The sequence below is a fragment of the Bufo bufo genome, chromosome 1 (assembly GCF_905171765.1).
Source record: "Bufo bufo chromosome 1, aBufBuf1.1, whole genome shotgun sequence".
NCBI classification, from domain to species: Eukaryota; Metazoa; Chordata; class Amphibia; order Anura; family Bufonidae; genus Bufo; species Bufo bufo.
The window spans coordinates 158,791,574-158,808,996 of record NC_053389.1 but is presented as its reverse complement, the minus strand read 5'-3'; the positions used below and the strand labels follow the sequence as shown (position 1 = coordinate 158,808,996).

The window sequence follows — 17,423 nt, the reverse complement described above, 5'->3', positions numbered from 1 at the left end:
TGCGGATCCGCACTTCCGTTCCGCAAAAAAATAGAACATGTACTATTCTTGTCCGCAGTTGCGGACAAGAAAAGGCATTTTCTATGATGGTAACGGCGATGTGCGGTCTGCAAAATGTGGAACGCACATTGCCTGTGTCCGTGTTTTGCGGATCCGCAAAACACATACGACGTGTGAATGGACCCTTACAGGGAGAGAGCTGCAGCAGAAAGGACACCCCCCAGAGCTGACAGGATGAAGATAATCTAGCAGAGTAATTGGAGCAGTGAATGGTGGGCTCTCTGGATGCATGTGAGTTACAGGGCAGGTTCTAGCTTTGTTAGAAAGAGCTTACTACAAAAACCTATTGAAAAGATTGAGCCATCATGTGTACCCAAAGTTTTGAAAAAATAACAGCAATCTTTATTGGTGATTACATGATTTCATAAATCAAGGATGAGTAGCAGAAAAAGCATCACTGGCAACTATGGGAAAATCTAGCATGTATACGTAACAATGATAGATGAGCAACAAAGGGCAATTGTGTAACACTGTCAAGGAAACAAATATATTACCAGGCAAATGCAACTAAGGTATTGTCCAAAGATCACATATAGAAAAACAAATCTCCCCAGTCGTCACATCAGTTGTTAATAAACCATAGTTGTCTTACCCATAGGTGTGTATATAGCCAGTGATGATGCCACCCCACCCGTTACCGTTTTCTCCTACATATATTGCCATACATATCAGACTGTAATACATGCAGGTATTGTTTGCTTTGACTGTTGGGTATGTTTTGCTCATCTTTGTTAGAAAGAGATTGTTGTGTAATATACGATGTCTGCTTTTTATTTTTTACATCAATCAAAAGATACCAGGGTCTACAGGGCTCCAGATGGTGACCAAAATGGTCGCCAATGCGACTTAGAATTGCAAAATGGCGACAAGACTTTGTAGTCTTGTCGCCATTTGCACCTAGACCCTCCGCTGTTCAGCCTCTTTAAGAAGAAAGGGCTTAAATCCAGTAGACAAACGCGAGTTGCACCGACATGGCACGCACTGCTCTCAGCGCGCTCCATATTCTTCTCAGCAGCACAGGGGGGAAGGAGGCAGTCCCTTCCTTCCCTCTTGTGCCGCTGCCACCAATGGACTGATAGCAGGGAGGAGGAGGGAAGGGGATGTGGCCACTGTGCCACCAATGAATATAGTTTGCCTGAATATTAACGCAGGCTGCGGGTGCCGGCCATATCCCATACCCGGCACCCAGCCTCTATGACTGCGGCACCTGAGGGGTTAATTGTGGCGGATCGCAGCACGCAGTCATAGAGGCTGGGTATGGGATATGGCTGCGTTTGTATTCAAAATGTTTTTATGTAAAAAGTAGAAAAAAATATATAAAAAATCAAATTCGTCACCATTCCCAATTTTACATATAAAAATAAACATTAGGTATCGCCCTGTCTGAAAAATGTCTGAGCTATTAAAATATAAAAATACTTTTCGTGTGCAGTGTATGCCATAGCTGGGGGAAAGAAACATGATTCGCCACTTTTGTCACCTTGTCCCCCCAAGAAAAATTTAATAACAGTGATCAAGAAGTCGTACATACCAATAAAAACTACAGTCTGTTCAGCAAAAAACAAGCCCTCATACAGATCCGTGGATAGAAATTTAAAAAAAAGTTTTGGGTGTCCGAAAATGGCGATGCAAAGAAATTTTATATATATTTTTTAGAAGTAGTAAAACAAAACAAAAACTATACAAATCTGGTATCGCCGTAATTGTATTGCCCTGCAGAATAAGGACGGTATGTCCTTTTAGGCCGAATGCACACGGGCGTGTTCCGCGGCTAAGACCGGTTCGTGGTATGCTGGGCTGGATTCCTGTTCAGGAATCCAGCCCGGCATACCACGGACCGATCTCGGCCGCGGAACACGGCCGTGTGCATTCGGCCTTATAGTGCACAGTGAATGCGGTAATGTCAAATGAATCTTGGCGGATTTATAACTTTTTTTTTTTTTTTAAGTTTCGCACCGCAATTTTATTTTTTTCCAGTCCTGATAAATTAGGTGCCATTTAAAAATACAACTTGTCCTGCAAAAAACCAAGCCCTCATATGGCTATTTGAATTGAAAAGTTATGGCTCTTGCAGGGAGGAAAAAAAAAGAAAATAGGATTGGTCTTGAAGGGGTTAAAGACCCAGCATTCACCATACATGTATGATGGATGTCTGTGCAGAGAAAATTTCAGCACGTTTTAAAACTAGTCTGTTACTGCCCAGATCACGGGACAAGATTTTTAGTCTGAATGATATCTTGGTAGAAGAAATACCTTACTATTAGAAGTGCCTTTCTAGTTTGACCACCTGTTTTTATTTCTTCTGAATATGGTTTTCCCCTTCATGGTTTCCCCCTGAGGGCTCATGCCCACGGATGTAATGCCTCCGTGCCTGTGCTGCTGACCACAATTTGCACGGGCAAAGACCGTGGGGCAGCTGCATGCGGATCGCGGACCCATTAACTTGAATGAGGTCCGCGATCCGCATCCGACAGTCCGCACCGCAAAATAGTGCATGCACTACTTTTTTGCTGTGCAGAGGCACGTACAGTAAACCAACGGAAGCACTCCGTAGTGCTTCCGTGGGCTTTCGATCCGTGCCTCCGTTCCGCATCTCCCGGATTGCGGACCCATTGAAGTGAATGGGTCCATGATGCGGGATGCACACGGCCGATGCCTGTGTATTGCGGACCCGCCGTATGCGGTACGCAATACGGCCACGGGCAGCACACGGTCGTGTGCATGAGTCCTAAATGTGTAGGATCCTGCACGCTTGGAGATACTCTTACTATTGGTGTCATCCACAGGGCAATGCCGCCAGACTGCCAGATGCTTCTGTTCTCTGCCACTTTTGAGGATACGGTCTGGTGTTTTGCAGAGAGGATTGTTCCAGATCCAAACATCATAAAATTAAAGAAGGAAGAGCTGACGCTGAAGAATATTCGACAGTTTTATGATTTTTGTGAACATAGGGAAGCAAAATACAAGGCCCTAACAAATATGTATGGGTCCATCACAATTGCTCAAGCAATCATCTTCTGTCAGGTATAGTCACAGCTCAGACCACGTGCAACATTCCTTGAAATGTACATAGTTTCCTTCTATAACGATATAATTTTATTTTAATAGACTCGTAAAACCGTCAACTGGCTGTTCCAAGAAATGACAAATGATGGACATGTAGTGGCTCTGCTGAGTGGAGAACTGACCGTGATAGATCGAGCCAATATTATCCAAAGATTCAGAGATGGCAAGGAGAAAGTTCTTATCACAACTAATGTCTGTGCCCGAGGCAAGCAATTTTTTATTTTTCACATTTCTAGTTTACTATATTCCCTGCATGGGTATGGACAAATCCACAGATGAACAATTTGTTCTCCTACAGCTATACAGGCATTTAAGCAAACGGTGATTAATGTTCCACTTGTTGTTTGACATTTGTAAGATATGACTGATGTATTGATATAAAACTTTGTAAATACATCATTTTGAGGTACAGCCTGGATTATACTCTAGAGCTACACTCACTATTCTGCTGGTGGAGTCACTGTAAGTACATTACTAATCCTGTGCCGATCCTGATTTTACATCCTGTATTAGTCCAGAGCTGCAATCACTATTCTGCTGGTGGAGTCACTGTGTGTGTATATATATTGCATTTAGAGATGAGCGAAATTCCGGTTATTCGTTCCCCTACATAATGGAAACTGGACAGATCCGTTATGCAGCCCATAGACTTCTATTATGACGGAATCAATAACAAAATGCCTCTAAAGGCATTCTGTCGTAGAATTGCGTTATGGTCCGTGGTAACGGAATTCATAACTCAATTCACCTTTTACCGGTAAATGAAGCGTGAACGAATTTCAAAATATGAAATTAGCTCATCTCTAATTGCATTACTTATCCTGTACCAAGTTACATGCTAGAAAGCAAAAGCAAATCTGTAATGTATTCTCTCTGCTGACACTAAACAAGCAGGGCATACTTATGAGATGTCTGCTCTGAAGCCTGCAAAATTGTGAATGGGCTATAAAACAGTTATATTGCAGTGCTTGGTTAAGGTCCATCTTTAGATGTGGGGGTTCATATTTGGCTTTGGTTATTCCAAGACTTTGTATAGCTTTTATTGTCCAATCAGAAGTGGAGTATGTGTTTTATTTTTGGGATGAGTTATACTTTTTGTCCCTCCAGGAATTGATGTAGAACAAGTGTCGATTGTTATCAACTTTGACCTGCCTGTGACTGCAGAAGGCCTGACTGACTATGAGACATACCTCCATCGAATTGGCCGCACTGGCAGGTTTGGTAAGAAAGGCGTGGCAGTCAATCTTGTGGAGAAGTGCTTCATGCACATTTTGCGTGACCTCGAGGAGCATTTTGGTAAGCAGTCCTCATTGTAGCTGAACGCTGCTGGTGACTGTAAATGATGAGTTTGTCAGGGCTGTGCAGTTGGTAAACCAAACGTCCGACTCCAACTCCACAGCAGAGCTAGTTATTACTGTTCTTGACAAATGGGCTTCAGACTGGTAGGACAGCCTAAATTCCTATGAAAGCACTCCACATAAAACTATTTCTCTCTATTAGTCCATTAAAATATCGGGGGTGAGGGCGTGGCCGACTTCCGGCATGGTGAGATGTGCTTGAGCACAGCTCTGACTCCAACCCACTGTTTCACATTGTCCTGCTTATAATCCTGCTGCAGACATTGTGCATTTAATGAGGAAAAGTAGAGAGCACCAGCAGAACCCGAATAAGAGTCCCGGGAAAGCCCACACTTCATTGAGAAGCTGAATATGCCCGGGAAGAACCTCAACATGGCTCAGCTTCTTCCACTACTCAGCGTGCTCCTTCTGCAAGAGGTCAGCCCTCTACTAACTTTACGACTCAGGAGGAGACATCTCGGCCAGAGTTCTCCCTGAAACAAGCCTATGATAAGCTGATGCTAGTGATAAAAAGGTGTGAGTTGATTTGGGCCTAGAAATAGTAAGTTGTCCAGCTCACCCGATTTCATCCTGTGACTCTGTGCACGGAGCAGACCCAAGCCAGTCCAGACATCATGAAGTGTAGAAAAATAGAGGCTCCAGCACTCGTGGTAAAGTTTTGTAGGTCCTGGTCTTTATTACACCAAAATTGTATAAGCATATACAGTGGCACCCCTCTTCACTGCCCCTAGATTTACGCGTTTCGAACTATACAGTTCTTAGTCATAATCCCAATTATTGGATTATGAAGTGTGGGCATATCTGGGCAGGGGTGCTTAGAACTTTCATTAGTGCTTGGCATATCCCTTGTAGTGAGGATGAAGAAGCCTAGGGCATCTGTGGCTAATATGGCGTCCATAAATGTATTGTCATGGAATATACAGGGTCTGAGGGATCCTAGGAAATGAATGGCACTGTTTTCCCATACTTATACGTATACCTCGCACATTATCTATTTGCAAGAAGGTCATTTAACCCTGGACATCACTGGATTGGCAAAACCATGGATCCAAAGGGCGAAGCATTTCTGTTGTACTTCATTCTCACAGGGTGTTTCCTTATTCATTCATTGTTCCCTATGGGAACTATAAAAAAAAAGTGTGAAAAAATAAAAAAAACATAAATTCAAAATAAAAAAAAAATGCACATCATGGGTGTCACAATGTGCGAAAACGCCCATAGTAAAAAAAAAAAAATTATAGATTCCCCATGCGGCAAAAAGGAAAAAAATCCTCCAAATGGCTGATTCGCTGTTTTTGGACGCTTCATTTTCTAAAATAAATTAAATAAAGAGTGATCAAAAAGTCGTACACACCCCAGAATGGTATCAATGAAAAGTTTAGATCGTCCCGCAAAAAAATGCACCCATACAACTCCGTAAACATAATTACAAAAAAGTTATAGTTGTCAAAATATGGCGACAAAAAAATAAAAATTTTCCCACTTTTTTTTCTTTTTCTTTTTTTTTCTTCTCTCTATCAAAACGCAAGAAAGGCGATACATATAAGGTATCGCCGGATTTGTACTGACCTGAAGAATAAAAGTAACTGGTCAGTTTTATCGCACATCAAATGTCTTAAATAAAATAAAAAAAACTTAAAGGGAGTCTGTCATCAGTTTCACCATTTTAACCCTTCCCATAGCTTTCTAGCAGCATTACAGTTGATAAAAACGTTACCTTTACAAGCAATCGTGGACTTTACCTTTAGAATCATCTTAGTAGGATATGCAAATGAGGGCTTGCAAGTGCCCAGGCAGCTCTGCCTTATCGTGGCTTCCCCCCCGCCCAGTCTTTCCCTCTGTCTGCCCATCTTCTTACTACTTCTCTCGCCGAGATCCCGCACCTGTGCGCTGAGTCCGTCGACCGGCGCATGTGCACTGCGATGTCCATTCCAGCAGAGCTGCCTGGGCACTTGCGAGCTCTCATTTGCATATCCTACTAAGATGATTTTTGCCAGTTTTATAAGTCCACGATTGCTTATAAAGGTAACGTTTTTATCAACTGTAATGCTGCTAGAAATCTATGGGAAGGGTAAAAAGGTGAAACTGTGACAGACTCCCTTTAAAACTATGGAGGAATATTTTTATTTATTTATTTTCCCCCAATTTCGCCCCATTTGGATTTTTTTTTACCGCTTCCCATTACATGATATGCAATATTAAATGGTGGCGTTGGAAAGTACAACTTGTCCCGCAAAAATCAAGCCCTCATATGGCTATGTGAACAGAAAAATAAAAGTTATGGCTCTGGGAAGGCGGGGAGCTCAAAACGAAAACACAAAAAAAAAAAAAAAAAAACTCTGGGCCTTAAGGGGTTAAACAAATATCTTTTTGAAGTGGGAAATCAGGCAGGGGAAGCTCTTGGTCCATGATGGAATCCTTTTGAGGAGAACGTTATTCAGGCCTGCAAGGCCATGTGTTGGATGGAGGCTCACCCTCCTCTGCTCAACTCAGACGTTTGAAAATGTTAGATTTAAGAACAGGGGTGGCCAGCAAAAGTTTCAGAAAGTATGCAGTGCATGGTGTCAGTCTCTCATCACAGTGCCCTCTGTTAATGCCCTGAATGCCCATTTGTTCCACCTTCAGCCATGATTCTATATATTTGTAATTTTGGATTGTAGTTCTGCTATGTGTACTTTTATTTCTCGCCCATATTCATTGGGGGACACAGGAACCATGGGAACACGGGAACCTTGGGGACAGCTATGTCCTCTAGGAGGCGTTGACACTAGATAAAGCTGTTAGCTCCTCCCTTGGCAGCTATACCCCCTCCAGCCTGGAGAGCGAGCTTCAGTTTTCAGTGTCAATAGGAGGTAAGACTCCTGAAGACTTTTTTTTTTTTTTTTTTTTTTTTTCCCCCTCTTTCTTTCAGGTGGGAAACAGTGGTCGCCTAGCCTCCCTGTTCTCCTGGGGGAGCACGCCAGCGTTGGTCTGCCACGCTGCCTCCTCCCCTGCATCCCGCCAGCAGAATCGTCACTCATCCAAGCCCCTTTTCCAGCGTCCCCTCCCCCAGAAGCCAGCTGAGCACCGCCCCTGGTCTTAGGCACTTTTAACCTTTCCTGGTCAGCCATTTCTTTTAGGCTGGCGCCGGATCATCAAGGGGTTAGATAAACAGTGCAGTTACTTACTATTCAAGAAGTAACGCTTCATACACTTCTCCAGTCGTATATAAAAAAAAGAGCCCCGGCCCCCTCAGCACACATCATAACTGTGCGGTACCAGACTGGGCCCGTACCCTGTCCCGAACACAGGAGGACCTCTCATAGTCCCAATCCGCCCTACACGGCCGCTTGGTTGATACTGCTGCATGCACCTGCGCAATACAGGAAAGCTTGAATGATTCCCAATATGCCCTCCGGGGCCGTTGGCTGACAATCCTCCACCTGCGAAATCAAGGAGGATCTCTGACATTCTTAATCCACTCTCCTGGGTCCTTTGGTCGATATTTCTCCACCTGTGCAATTCAATAGAGGACCTCTGACATTCCCAATCCACAATCCACCCTTCTGGGTAGTTTGGTTCATATGAAGGATTCCAAATCCACCCTTCTGGGTCGATAATTCTCCACCTGTGCAATTCAGTGGAGGACCTCTGGAACTTCCAAATCCTCCCTCCGGGGTTGTTTGGTTGATAATGCACCGCCTGCGCAATCCGTTGGACCGACCTCTAGAAGTTCCCACTCCACCCCCTGGGTAGTTTGGTTGATAAGTCCCCACCTGCGCAGTCTGCAGCTGCCAGGGGTGAGATTCTGAGGGGTAGGGCAAGCGGAACACAGCAGGACATCTTCCTCCTCGAATATCTCCACACCCCTACCCTTCCTCCCTGGGTCATGCTCAGACACACCCTCCCTCCCCGGAGAGGGTCAGTCTAAGGGGGGCGGGGGAATCACTGATTCAGACCCTGACATGAATCTAAAGCAATCTCCTAGGATTGAGTATACGGTGGCCAGCAGTACTTGTCGTATGCATTGTCCCCTTCCATGGGCGGAGTAATTGCACTACTTTGGGATACAGTACTTGCCTTATACATTGTCCCCTGCCATAGGTGGACTAAGTACCATAACACTGGTTTCAGTGCCGGGCATATACATACCCTCTTCTGTAGGTGGTGGAATTGCATCTCCACTGGGTTCAGTACCTACCGTATGCAATAGCCCCTTCCTCAGGTGTCGCAATGACATTATCGCTGGTTACATTGTGTGCTGTATGCATTACCCCCTTACTTAGGTGCAATAATTGCACTCCCATGGGGTACAGGACTCACCATATGCACTAGTTTCCGCCGTCGGCATTAACCCCCCCCCTTCATAGGTGGAGTATTTTCCCTACCACTGGCTTAAGTACTTGCCGTATGCATTCCACCATCCATAGGTACAGTAATTGCACTACCATTGCATACGGTCCCGACTGTCACGCATTCCTTTTCCAAAGGCTGAGTGTCGCACTTTACCGTGCTTCCTGTTGCATTAACCCCTTCCGCAAGTAATCCACTTAGCGGGGAATAACTAAACATCTTCAGGTGCTGTAATTCAACTACGCCACGGCTGTAGGTGCCTTCGCTTTCACAAGGGGGCGTGGCAACAGTCGGTACTTTTACTCTAGTGGTATACGGGTGCCGCCAGTGGATACGGTGGCTATTCCTTCCTCCTTTTGGCGTGGGTTTTGAACATGCTCATACTGTCTTTTCAGGGGGTTGCCTAGCATCACTTATGTGTCCCAGAGACCCCCCCCCTATCTCCATGGGCCTCCACCATTCCTGTCTGTCATGATATTGTCCGCATCAATGCGTAGTGTGTACACAATTGCACATATTTAGTGAGTACGTTCCAGCGAGTCGAGTGTTTCACTTACTCTGTATTCTCTATCCACCACTCCTCCTTCTCTGGGAAAGTGGTTATGCTGGCACTCTCCACAGGTGGAGCTTTTTTGCTAATGCCTGAGTTCGTAGTCGCTGCAGTGGGACATCCCCCTCAGTTAGGGGCCCTACCCTGGCGCTAGCTTTGGCAGTTGCTCCTGTTCAGCGCCCTTCCAGGTAGAGTTTTTAAGTTAGCTCTACTTAACAAGGGCAGTATGGTATGTGGCTTCTACGGATAGTCTCAGGCCTCCCCCTCAGTTTTGCGCTTACGGGCAAGTCCTGGCTACTACTGTGGGAGTGGTATTTGCGTTACCACTACATACTTCGGTTCTTCTACAGCTCATTCTTCAGGTGGTGGACTCTTCTAGCACTGAATTCGGTGGCCTCTGTGGGTGGCCCCCTCCTGTGCTGGGGTATGGGGCTAGCAATACAGTGTGGCTCACCTTGCCTCGCTTCCTCATCAGGCGGAGTTTTTTTGCACAGCCACTTCATCTGAGACCGGCGCTATACAGAAGTAGCCAAGTATTGAGAATGGGCTTTAGACCTAGCCTGTTCTTCTTCTCCTGTCTTTTTCCTCCCCTGGCTCATGGTTCATAGCCACCCTGCAAGCCTTGGTAGCTCCTAAGTTACTACCTTTCTCTCTCTGCATTTGCACGGGGTATTCGTTTTGTGGTGCTCCGGTCCCGTCTGGTGGGCTGGGGCGCCCATCACATCCCTGCTCTACAGGGATTCCTTCTTTTGGTCCCAGGTGTGCTAATGGTAACTACTCGCAAGTTTCTCACCTTTTCTCTCCCGGGCAAGAGATCCGGAAGCATGCGGCATGGACGCCTTGATTTCTCCTTCACAGGAGTTCTCCCTCCTTACGTGTTTTCTCTTCACCCCCTCCTACCCAGGGTTCTATGGAAGATCAGGATGGAGGGTGTCCCGACAATCCTAATCGCTCCGGATTGGCCCTGTCACGCGTGGTACTCTGACTTCGTTCTCCTTCTGGAGACGTTCCTTGGTCACTGCCACTCAGAGACGACCTTCTTTCTCAGGGTCTGGTCTTACATCAGTATTTCAGGTCTTTTTTCGTTCAACGGCGTGGCTATTGAAACCGCCATTCTGGAGAAGGTTTTTCGGCGGACATCATCCGCACTATGAGTCAGGCCAGTAAGCCTGCATTGTCCAGGATCTATTATAGGACCTGGAGGTCCTTCCTGGGCTTCTGTGAAAGCCGGGACATCCTCTCACTCAGTTTTTTCTCTCCCCACGGTCCTATCCTTTCTACAATCGGGGTTTGACCTTGGTTTAGCCCTTAGTTCCTTGATGGGTCAGGTGTTGACGCTTTTATCCTAGGGGACACAGCTTCCAGCGTCCTCTGGCTCCCCTGGTGCCATGAAAGCCTTCCTTCAGGGAGTGGCGCATACGGTTTCTCCGTACCGTCCTCTACCGCCTTGGGATCTGAATATAGTCCTCTCAGCGCTACAGACTTCTCCCATTGAGCCCCTGCTGGAAATCATACTCAGATTCCTGTCCTGGAAGGTAGTTTTTTCTTGTGGCTATCACATCCATCAGACGGGTTTCCGAGGTGCGGGCACTCTTTGCAGAGAACCCTTCCTGGTTCTTCACAAGGATAAGGCGGTTCTCCGGTCCATTCAGTCTTCTCCCGAAGGTGGTCTCTGTCTTCCATATCAATGAAGAAATTGTCCTTCCTTCACTGTCCCTCCTTCCCACTTTAGGGAAGGGAGTTAATCATTGGACGTTGTCAGGGCTCTGATTATTATTTGGCAGCCTCCAGTCCCTTCCGGCGTACAGAACTCCTTTTTTGTCATCCGGAGGGTCTTCGCAAGGGATTGACTGCCTCCAAGGTGGCAATTACACGTTGGATTCGGTCTGCAAGGGCAGAAGCATACCGCGCCCGGAACAGGGTTCCGCCCTTAGGTATCACTGCTCACTCCACCAGAGCGGTGGGTGCTTCTAAGGCTCTGAGGATCACGCTTCAGTCGCACAATTGTGCAAGGCGGCCACGTGTCCGCCTTGCACACATTCACAAATTCTACCAGGTGCATACTTATGCATCGGTGGATGCTGCTTGGGTAGCACGGTCTTGCAGACGGCAGTTTCTTAGGATGCCTGCAGGGACGCTTGCTTTCATGCATCTGCGTTTTTTTTCCTCCCTGTGGACTGCTTTTGGACATCCAACGGTTCCTGTGTCCCCCAATGAATATGGGCGAGAAAAGTATTTTTGTATAACTTACCAGTAAAATCTTTCTTGCTCTTCATTGGGGGACACAGCACCCACCCAGTATTGTTGTCCGGCTACAGTTGTGGCAGTGTTGGTTAGAACCCAGTTGTGGTTCCTTGGCATTGTTGTTGTTCCACGTTTTTTCGTTGGTTAACTTCTTTTACTGCTTGTACACAAACTGAAGCTCTCTCTCCAGGCTGGAGGGGGTATAGCTGTTAGGGGAGGAGCTAACAGCTTTTACTAGTGTCAACGCCTCCTAGAGGGCATGGCTATACCCACGGTTCCTGTGTCACCCAATGAAGAGCGAAAGAGATTTTACTGGTAAGTTATACAAAAATCTCCTTTTTTATTGTGCTTTTTGATTGATCAAATGTTGCTCACTTTGACCTTCATGTATATGCCATACTGTTTATATACATGCTTTATATCGAGTAAAAAAACAAAAACAAACATACAAGTGCTGTGGGAGCCACAGCCGGTTTGCAGAAATCTGTGCTTCCTCAGGCCTCAATACTAATATTCTTGTACATAGGAGGCAGTATTTATAATAGTTATATTCTTTTACATAGGGGGTGGTATCATAGTAGTTATAGTCCTGTACAGAGGACAGTATTATAGTAGTTATATTCTTGTACATAGAGGGCAGTATTATAATAATTATTCTTGTACATGGGGGGCAGCATTATAGTAGACAAAAGATAATCACGCCAGCTCCAATGTAGAAGTCCAGGGCACGGAAAAGCGTGGCACTCCAACAAATGCAAACTTAAAAAGAAAGTTCATTCGAGCCTCCAGATAAAACAATGGAATCCTTTTATTGAGAAATGGTCATAAAATCCAGGTATGCCAAACTACTGTAATACTGCCCCTATGTAGAAGAATATAATTACTATACTATAATACTGCCTTCTATATACAATTACTGTAATACTGCCTCCTATGTACGAAGATATAACTACAATAATACTGTCCACTATGTACAAAGATATAACTACTATAATATTGGCTCCTATATACGAGAATATAACTACTACAATGCTGCCCCTATATACAAGAATAAATATTATAATACTGTCTTCTATGTACAAGACTATAATTACTATAATACTGTCCCCTATGTACGAGAATAGAACTACTACAATACAAGAATAGAACTACTATAATGCTGCTTGAAAAGAAAGTTCACTCCAGCCTCCAGATAAAACAATAGAATCCTTTATTGAGAAAGTCATAAAATCCAGGTATGCCAAACACATAGTGCACAGAAAAACACACCTGAATTCAATTAATTAAAAAATGTAATGCATGTGTGACAACAGCTCGCAGTGAATGACCCCCACTAACCTCTGATACAGCAGACACAACCAGCAGTATACATTGGAAAAATGTAAGGGGAAAAAATAAACTTTTTTTTTTTTTTTTAAAGGTTGTGTCTGCTGTATCAGAGGTTAGTGGGGGTCATTCCCTGCGAGCTGTTGTCACACATGTATACAAATTTTTAATTAATTGAATTCAGGTGTGTTTTTCTGTGCACTATGTGTTTGGCATACTTGGATTTTATGACTATTTCTCAATAAAGGATTCCATTGTTTTATCTGGAGGCTGGAATGAACTTTCTTTTCAAGCAGCATTATAGTAGTTATAATCTTGTATTGTAGTAGTTATATTCTTGTACATAGGGGACCGTATTATAATATTTATTCTTGTATTTAGGGGCAGCATTATAGTAGTTATATTCTTGTATATAGGAGGCAATATTATAGTAGTTATATTTTTGTACATAGTAGACAGTATTATTGTAGTTATAGCCTCATACATAGGAGGCAGTATTACAGTAATGTTTGTACATATGAGGCAGTATTACAGTAATTGTATATAGAAGGCAGTATTATAGTTATTATATTCTACATAGTAGCAGTATTACAGTAGTTATTTTGTACATAGGGGCAGGATTAAACTACTGTAATACTGCCCATATGTAGAAAAATATAATTACTATAATACTGCCTTCTATATACAAGAATTACTGTAAAACTGCCCCTATGTATGAGAATATAACTATTGTAATACTGTTCTCTGTTCACAAGTATAAAACTACTATAATGCCCAGATGTATAAGAATACAGCTCCAAAACTACTGACACTAAGGTGTCTGTTTTCATTATTTTCTGCTTGTGTTAGAATATTTTGTTTTCTTCACGTGCTCTGAGATGGTTGTATAGCAGTTATAACTGCTACAATACTGCCACCTATGTACAAGAATATGGATCTGAACAAATGCAACAATTTTAGTATTCATTGGTATCGGCAGTGCCAGCACTTAACCCAAACCATAATAAAGATCATCGTGGTATAGAGAGATTGGTAGTTTACTCTAGTCTGAGTAGGTGGAAGCAGTTAATGAGGCTTTCTCCTAAAGACCATCTCATTTACTTTATTAAAGCACAGAAGGCGGTCCAGCTCCCAGCCTGTGCAGTATATGGTTGGCCATTATCATGTCATTTTAAATGCAGTATTATCTAGTAATTATTCTTTTTTAGGTACAAGGATCCAGAGGTTGGACACGGGAGACTTGGATGAAATGGAAAGACTGTGTTACTGAAGGACGGTTCTGCGAGTACAGATTATTTTTTTTGTTGATGTCTTATAAAGCTGCTAAAAAAAAAAAGTTGGAGCCATAAGGGGAGATCTACACAGTGTGATGTTTGCGGCACAAGGTTGTCACGGTTTTCATGTACTTTTTGTATATTTGTTTCATAATATATATATATTTTCTTCACACTTTCTGTAAAAGTCACTTATATAATAGGCTGAATGACTGCTCCAAAATAAAAGCTTTCCCCAGAGGGGGTCTGATTGCACTGATCATATGGATGTGTGAAAGAGCCATTTAGGCCTGGTTCACATGCTCCATCACTAGTATTATTGGGGAAGAAATGCACGTGTTTAGTTTAAAAAAAAAAAAGTTCTAGGAACACGGTTGGAAGATGTATTTTTCTGCATTTATTATTGCACGCACACTACTGAGTGAATGCACCAGTAAAAGGGGTTCTCCTGCCACGGGTTTAGTTATTTCTATATCTTGTTAAAGCACGACAGTACTTCCCCCTTATAGTCTCCATGTTTTATTTGGTGTTAGAACGTCTTTGAATATTTACTTGTACTCTTATAATGTCCCAGTTAGAGGGAAGTTTTCAGATCTTTTGTGCAATTTTTGTTGTTACTTGGAAATTTGTTCTGCATTTCTTGGAAAGAAACTTGTGTTTTTATTTGTAATTTGATACGTTACTAATTAAACAAGTTACAATTTGAATTAATGGTTTTATCTAAGGTGAGAAGCTGGAGGGAAGGAACTCTGCTGGAGTAGAAAGGTAACCTGTCGCTATGAAAACAGTCTGCAGGCAGCATGTTAGCCAGTGGTTGCCAGTTATAACTGTATGAAAAGCTGCTCATACAGGGAAGGCCATCAATCACTAAGACTTCCCACATGACTCCTAAGCATAGGAGAAAAGTGATTAATTAATAACTTCTTTTACTGCATCTTTTCCCATAAACCAGGGTTTCTTAACTTCGGTCCTCGGGACCCACCTACCAGTCCTGGTTACAGGATTTCCTTAGTAGTGAGAAGGTGATATAATTGATGTCCATGCATCAGGACTTACCACAGGTATTCATTCTGGGATATTCTCAAATCATGACCGGCAGGTGGGTCCCGAGTTGAGAAACCCTGCCATAAACTTTAATCTGCTGAGCATCCCTTGCTCCATGCAGTTCGCACTGCGTTTTCATGGTAGCAGGATCTCTTTAATACATTTTACTTTGTGCAATAATTAAAAATGGTCACTTATGGGGTTGGCGTAGCCAGAAGCCAAGATGAGCGGACGCTAGTCAGAGGAGCTTTGTGGCTGGAGATGCAATACTGGGAGAAATCTGAGGACTAATGACTCCTGAGAGAACCCTGCTGGGTACGGGAGCCAGGACTGTGCAGGAGTAAGCTCTGTGGCAGTGTATGGAGGAGCCGAGTCGGGAGCGCTGTTGGGAGCCTGAGGAGTGCGCCACGTGGCACGCCAGATCGGGAGGCCTCAACGAGCCCAGACACACCGGGCGTGCTGATATAGTAAGTGAGAAAGGAAAAGGGGAAAAGAGCAGGTGCTAGTCAGAGATTACCGCTGAAGTTTATCCGGCCATATCACCAGCCCCTCCCATTGTTTTCCCGCCAGTTGGCCATCTTCCCTTCCCTCCACTACCCAGTAAAGGAGGAGGGGGATAGCGGACCAAGTAACAGGCGCCTGCCCATGACATGTACTCAGCGAGCCCTTGGCTTCCCAACCATATACTGAGCCTGGACATTGTAATTGCCCTATATATCACTGTAATCAGCAACCCAGGGAACAATAATCCCTCAGCTAAATAACAGCAGGGACCTATACAGGAATATGCTGAGCCCCAAGAGGTACAGAGCCTGATATTGTTACAACAGACAGCTAGGTACCCTGACACAACAATGGGTCCACAAAAAACGTAGAGCACTGCAGAAAAACTGCGCGAATTCGCTAGACACCCAGAGGAGGGATCGCGGTCACCTTTACAACGGAGCGTCCAAACAAGTACGGCATCAGATACACCGGCGCCTACAACATCCCCTGGGGATGGCCAGGGGGAACTTGCATTGAAACAAATATCCTCTCAAGTCCTGGGTGCCATAACTGCATGTAAGATATCCCTAACGGGGAAACTAGATGAAGTTAAAATTAATCTGGGGCTATTATGGCAAGACCTGCGAGAGAGTCCAACACACGGAGGAGCGCATATCCCTTATAGAGGATGCTACCACCACTGTTCCACGATCCATTTCTGATCTAAACACTAAAGCATACCCCTGGAAACGGCGGACGATTGAGAAAACAGGCTTCGCAGAAACAATATCAGAATCATCGGTTTACCGGAGAGAGCAGAAGGCTGTGCACCTGATGACTTCATTGAAAAATTGATAAAAGAGCTCTTCCCTGATGCTGATTTCGCATCAGCCTACGCCATGGAGCGAGCTCACAGAGTACCAGCAAAACCGCCACCACCAGGGGCCCCACCTCGCCCCATACTGGCCAGATTTCTCAACTGCAAGGATAGGGACAAGATCCTAGCACTGGCCAGAAGAAGACAGGAAATTAAATTTGGTGCCAGGGTTTCCATATTTCTGGACTTTTCCATGGAATTGCAAAAACAGCGTTCCACTTTCATGGAGGTTAAAAGACGACTGAGGGAAGCAAGCATCCCATATTCCATGGGCTATCCTGCAAGACTTAGAGTGATGGACGGATACAAGGCAGTCTTCTTTTCCTCCCCTGGGGATGCATCGGAGTGGTTGGCTCTACTAAGAAGATCCCTAAGACGCTGAGACTCTCGCTATTTCCAGGGTCTGGCTGCAAACTGATGACAACAACTGGGTTTGCTTTATCTGCCTCAATTCTGACGATTAAATAGCGTTGTATGATTGCACTTTTTTTTTTTTTTTTCCCAGCTAAGGTGATAGGACCTTAATATCTACTAGTTCAATGGTTATAACTTTGTTGTGGCTGCAGCCCGCATGCTTCTGCCAATAGTCATCACAGGCGGAGGCATCCCGGATTTACTGGCCAATAGTTTGAGGGAGATACCAACCCAAACCTAATTGCTTGCATAGAAAGCAAAAGTTTAAGTTCTGAACTGAGTTTTTAATTTTCTGTTTGAACTGTTAATAATAATGTTCTATTGGTTAAAAGCAGTTATCTATAAAGTAATGGTACACACCAATACACCCACTGTGCTGCGCTCCACCTATG

The 17,423-nt window shown here is 44.2% G+C and overlaps 1 protein-coding gene across 1 annotated transcript in view; it reads left to right on the top strand.

The window, feature by feature from the left end:
• Nucleotides 1-14,218, top strand: part of DDX25 (DEAD-box helicase 25) — a 75,958-nt gene extending 61,740 nt beyond the window's left edge. The window contains exons 5-8 of the mRNA XM_040415574.1: nucleotides 2,847-3,084; nucleotides 3,169-3,331; nucleotides 4,234-4,422; nucleotides 14,145-14,218. Coding sequence (XP_040271508.1) covers nucleotides 2,847-3,084; nucleotides 3,169-3,331; nucleotides 4,234-4,422; nucleotides 14,145-14,206 — 652 coding nt within the window. The 3' untranslated portion in view covers nucleotides 14,207-14,218. The remainder of the gene's footprint in view (nucleotides 1-2,846; nucleotides 3,085-3,168; nucleotides 3,332-4,233; nucleotides 4,423-14,144) is intronic.
• The last annotated feature ends 3,205 nt before the right edge of the window (nucleotides 14,219-17,423 follow it).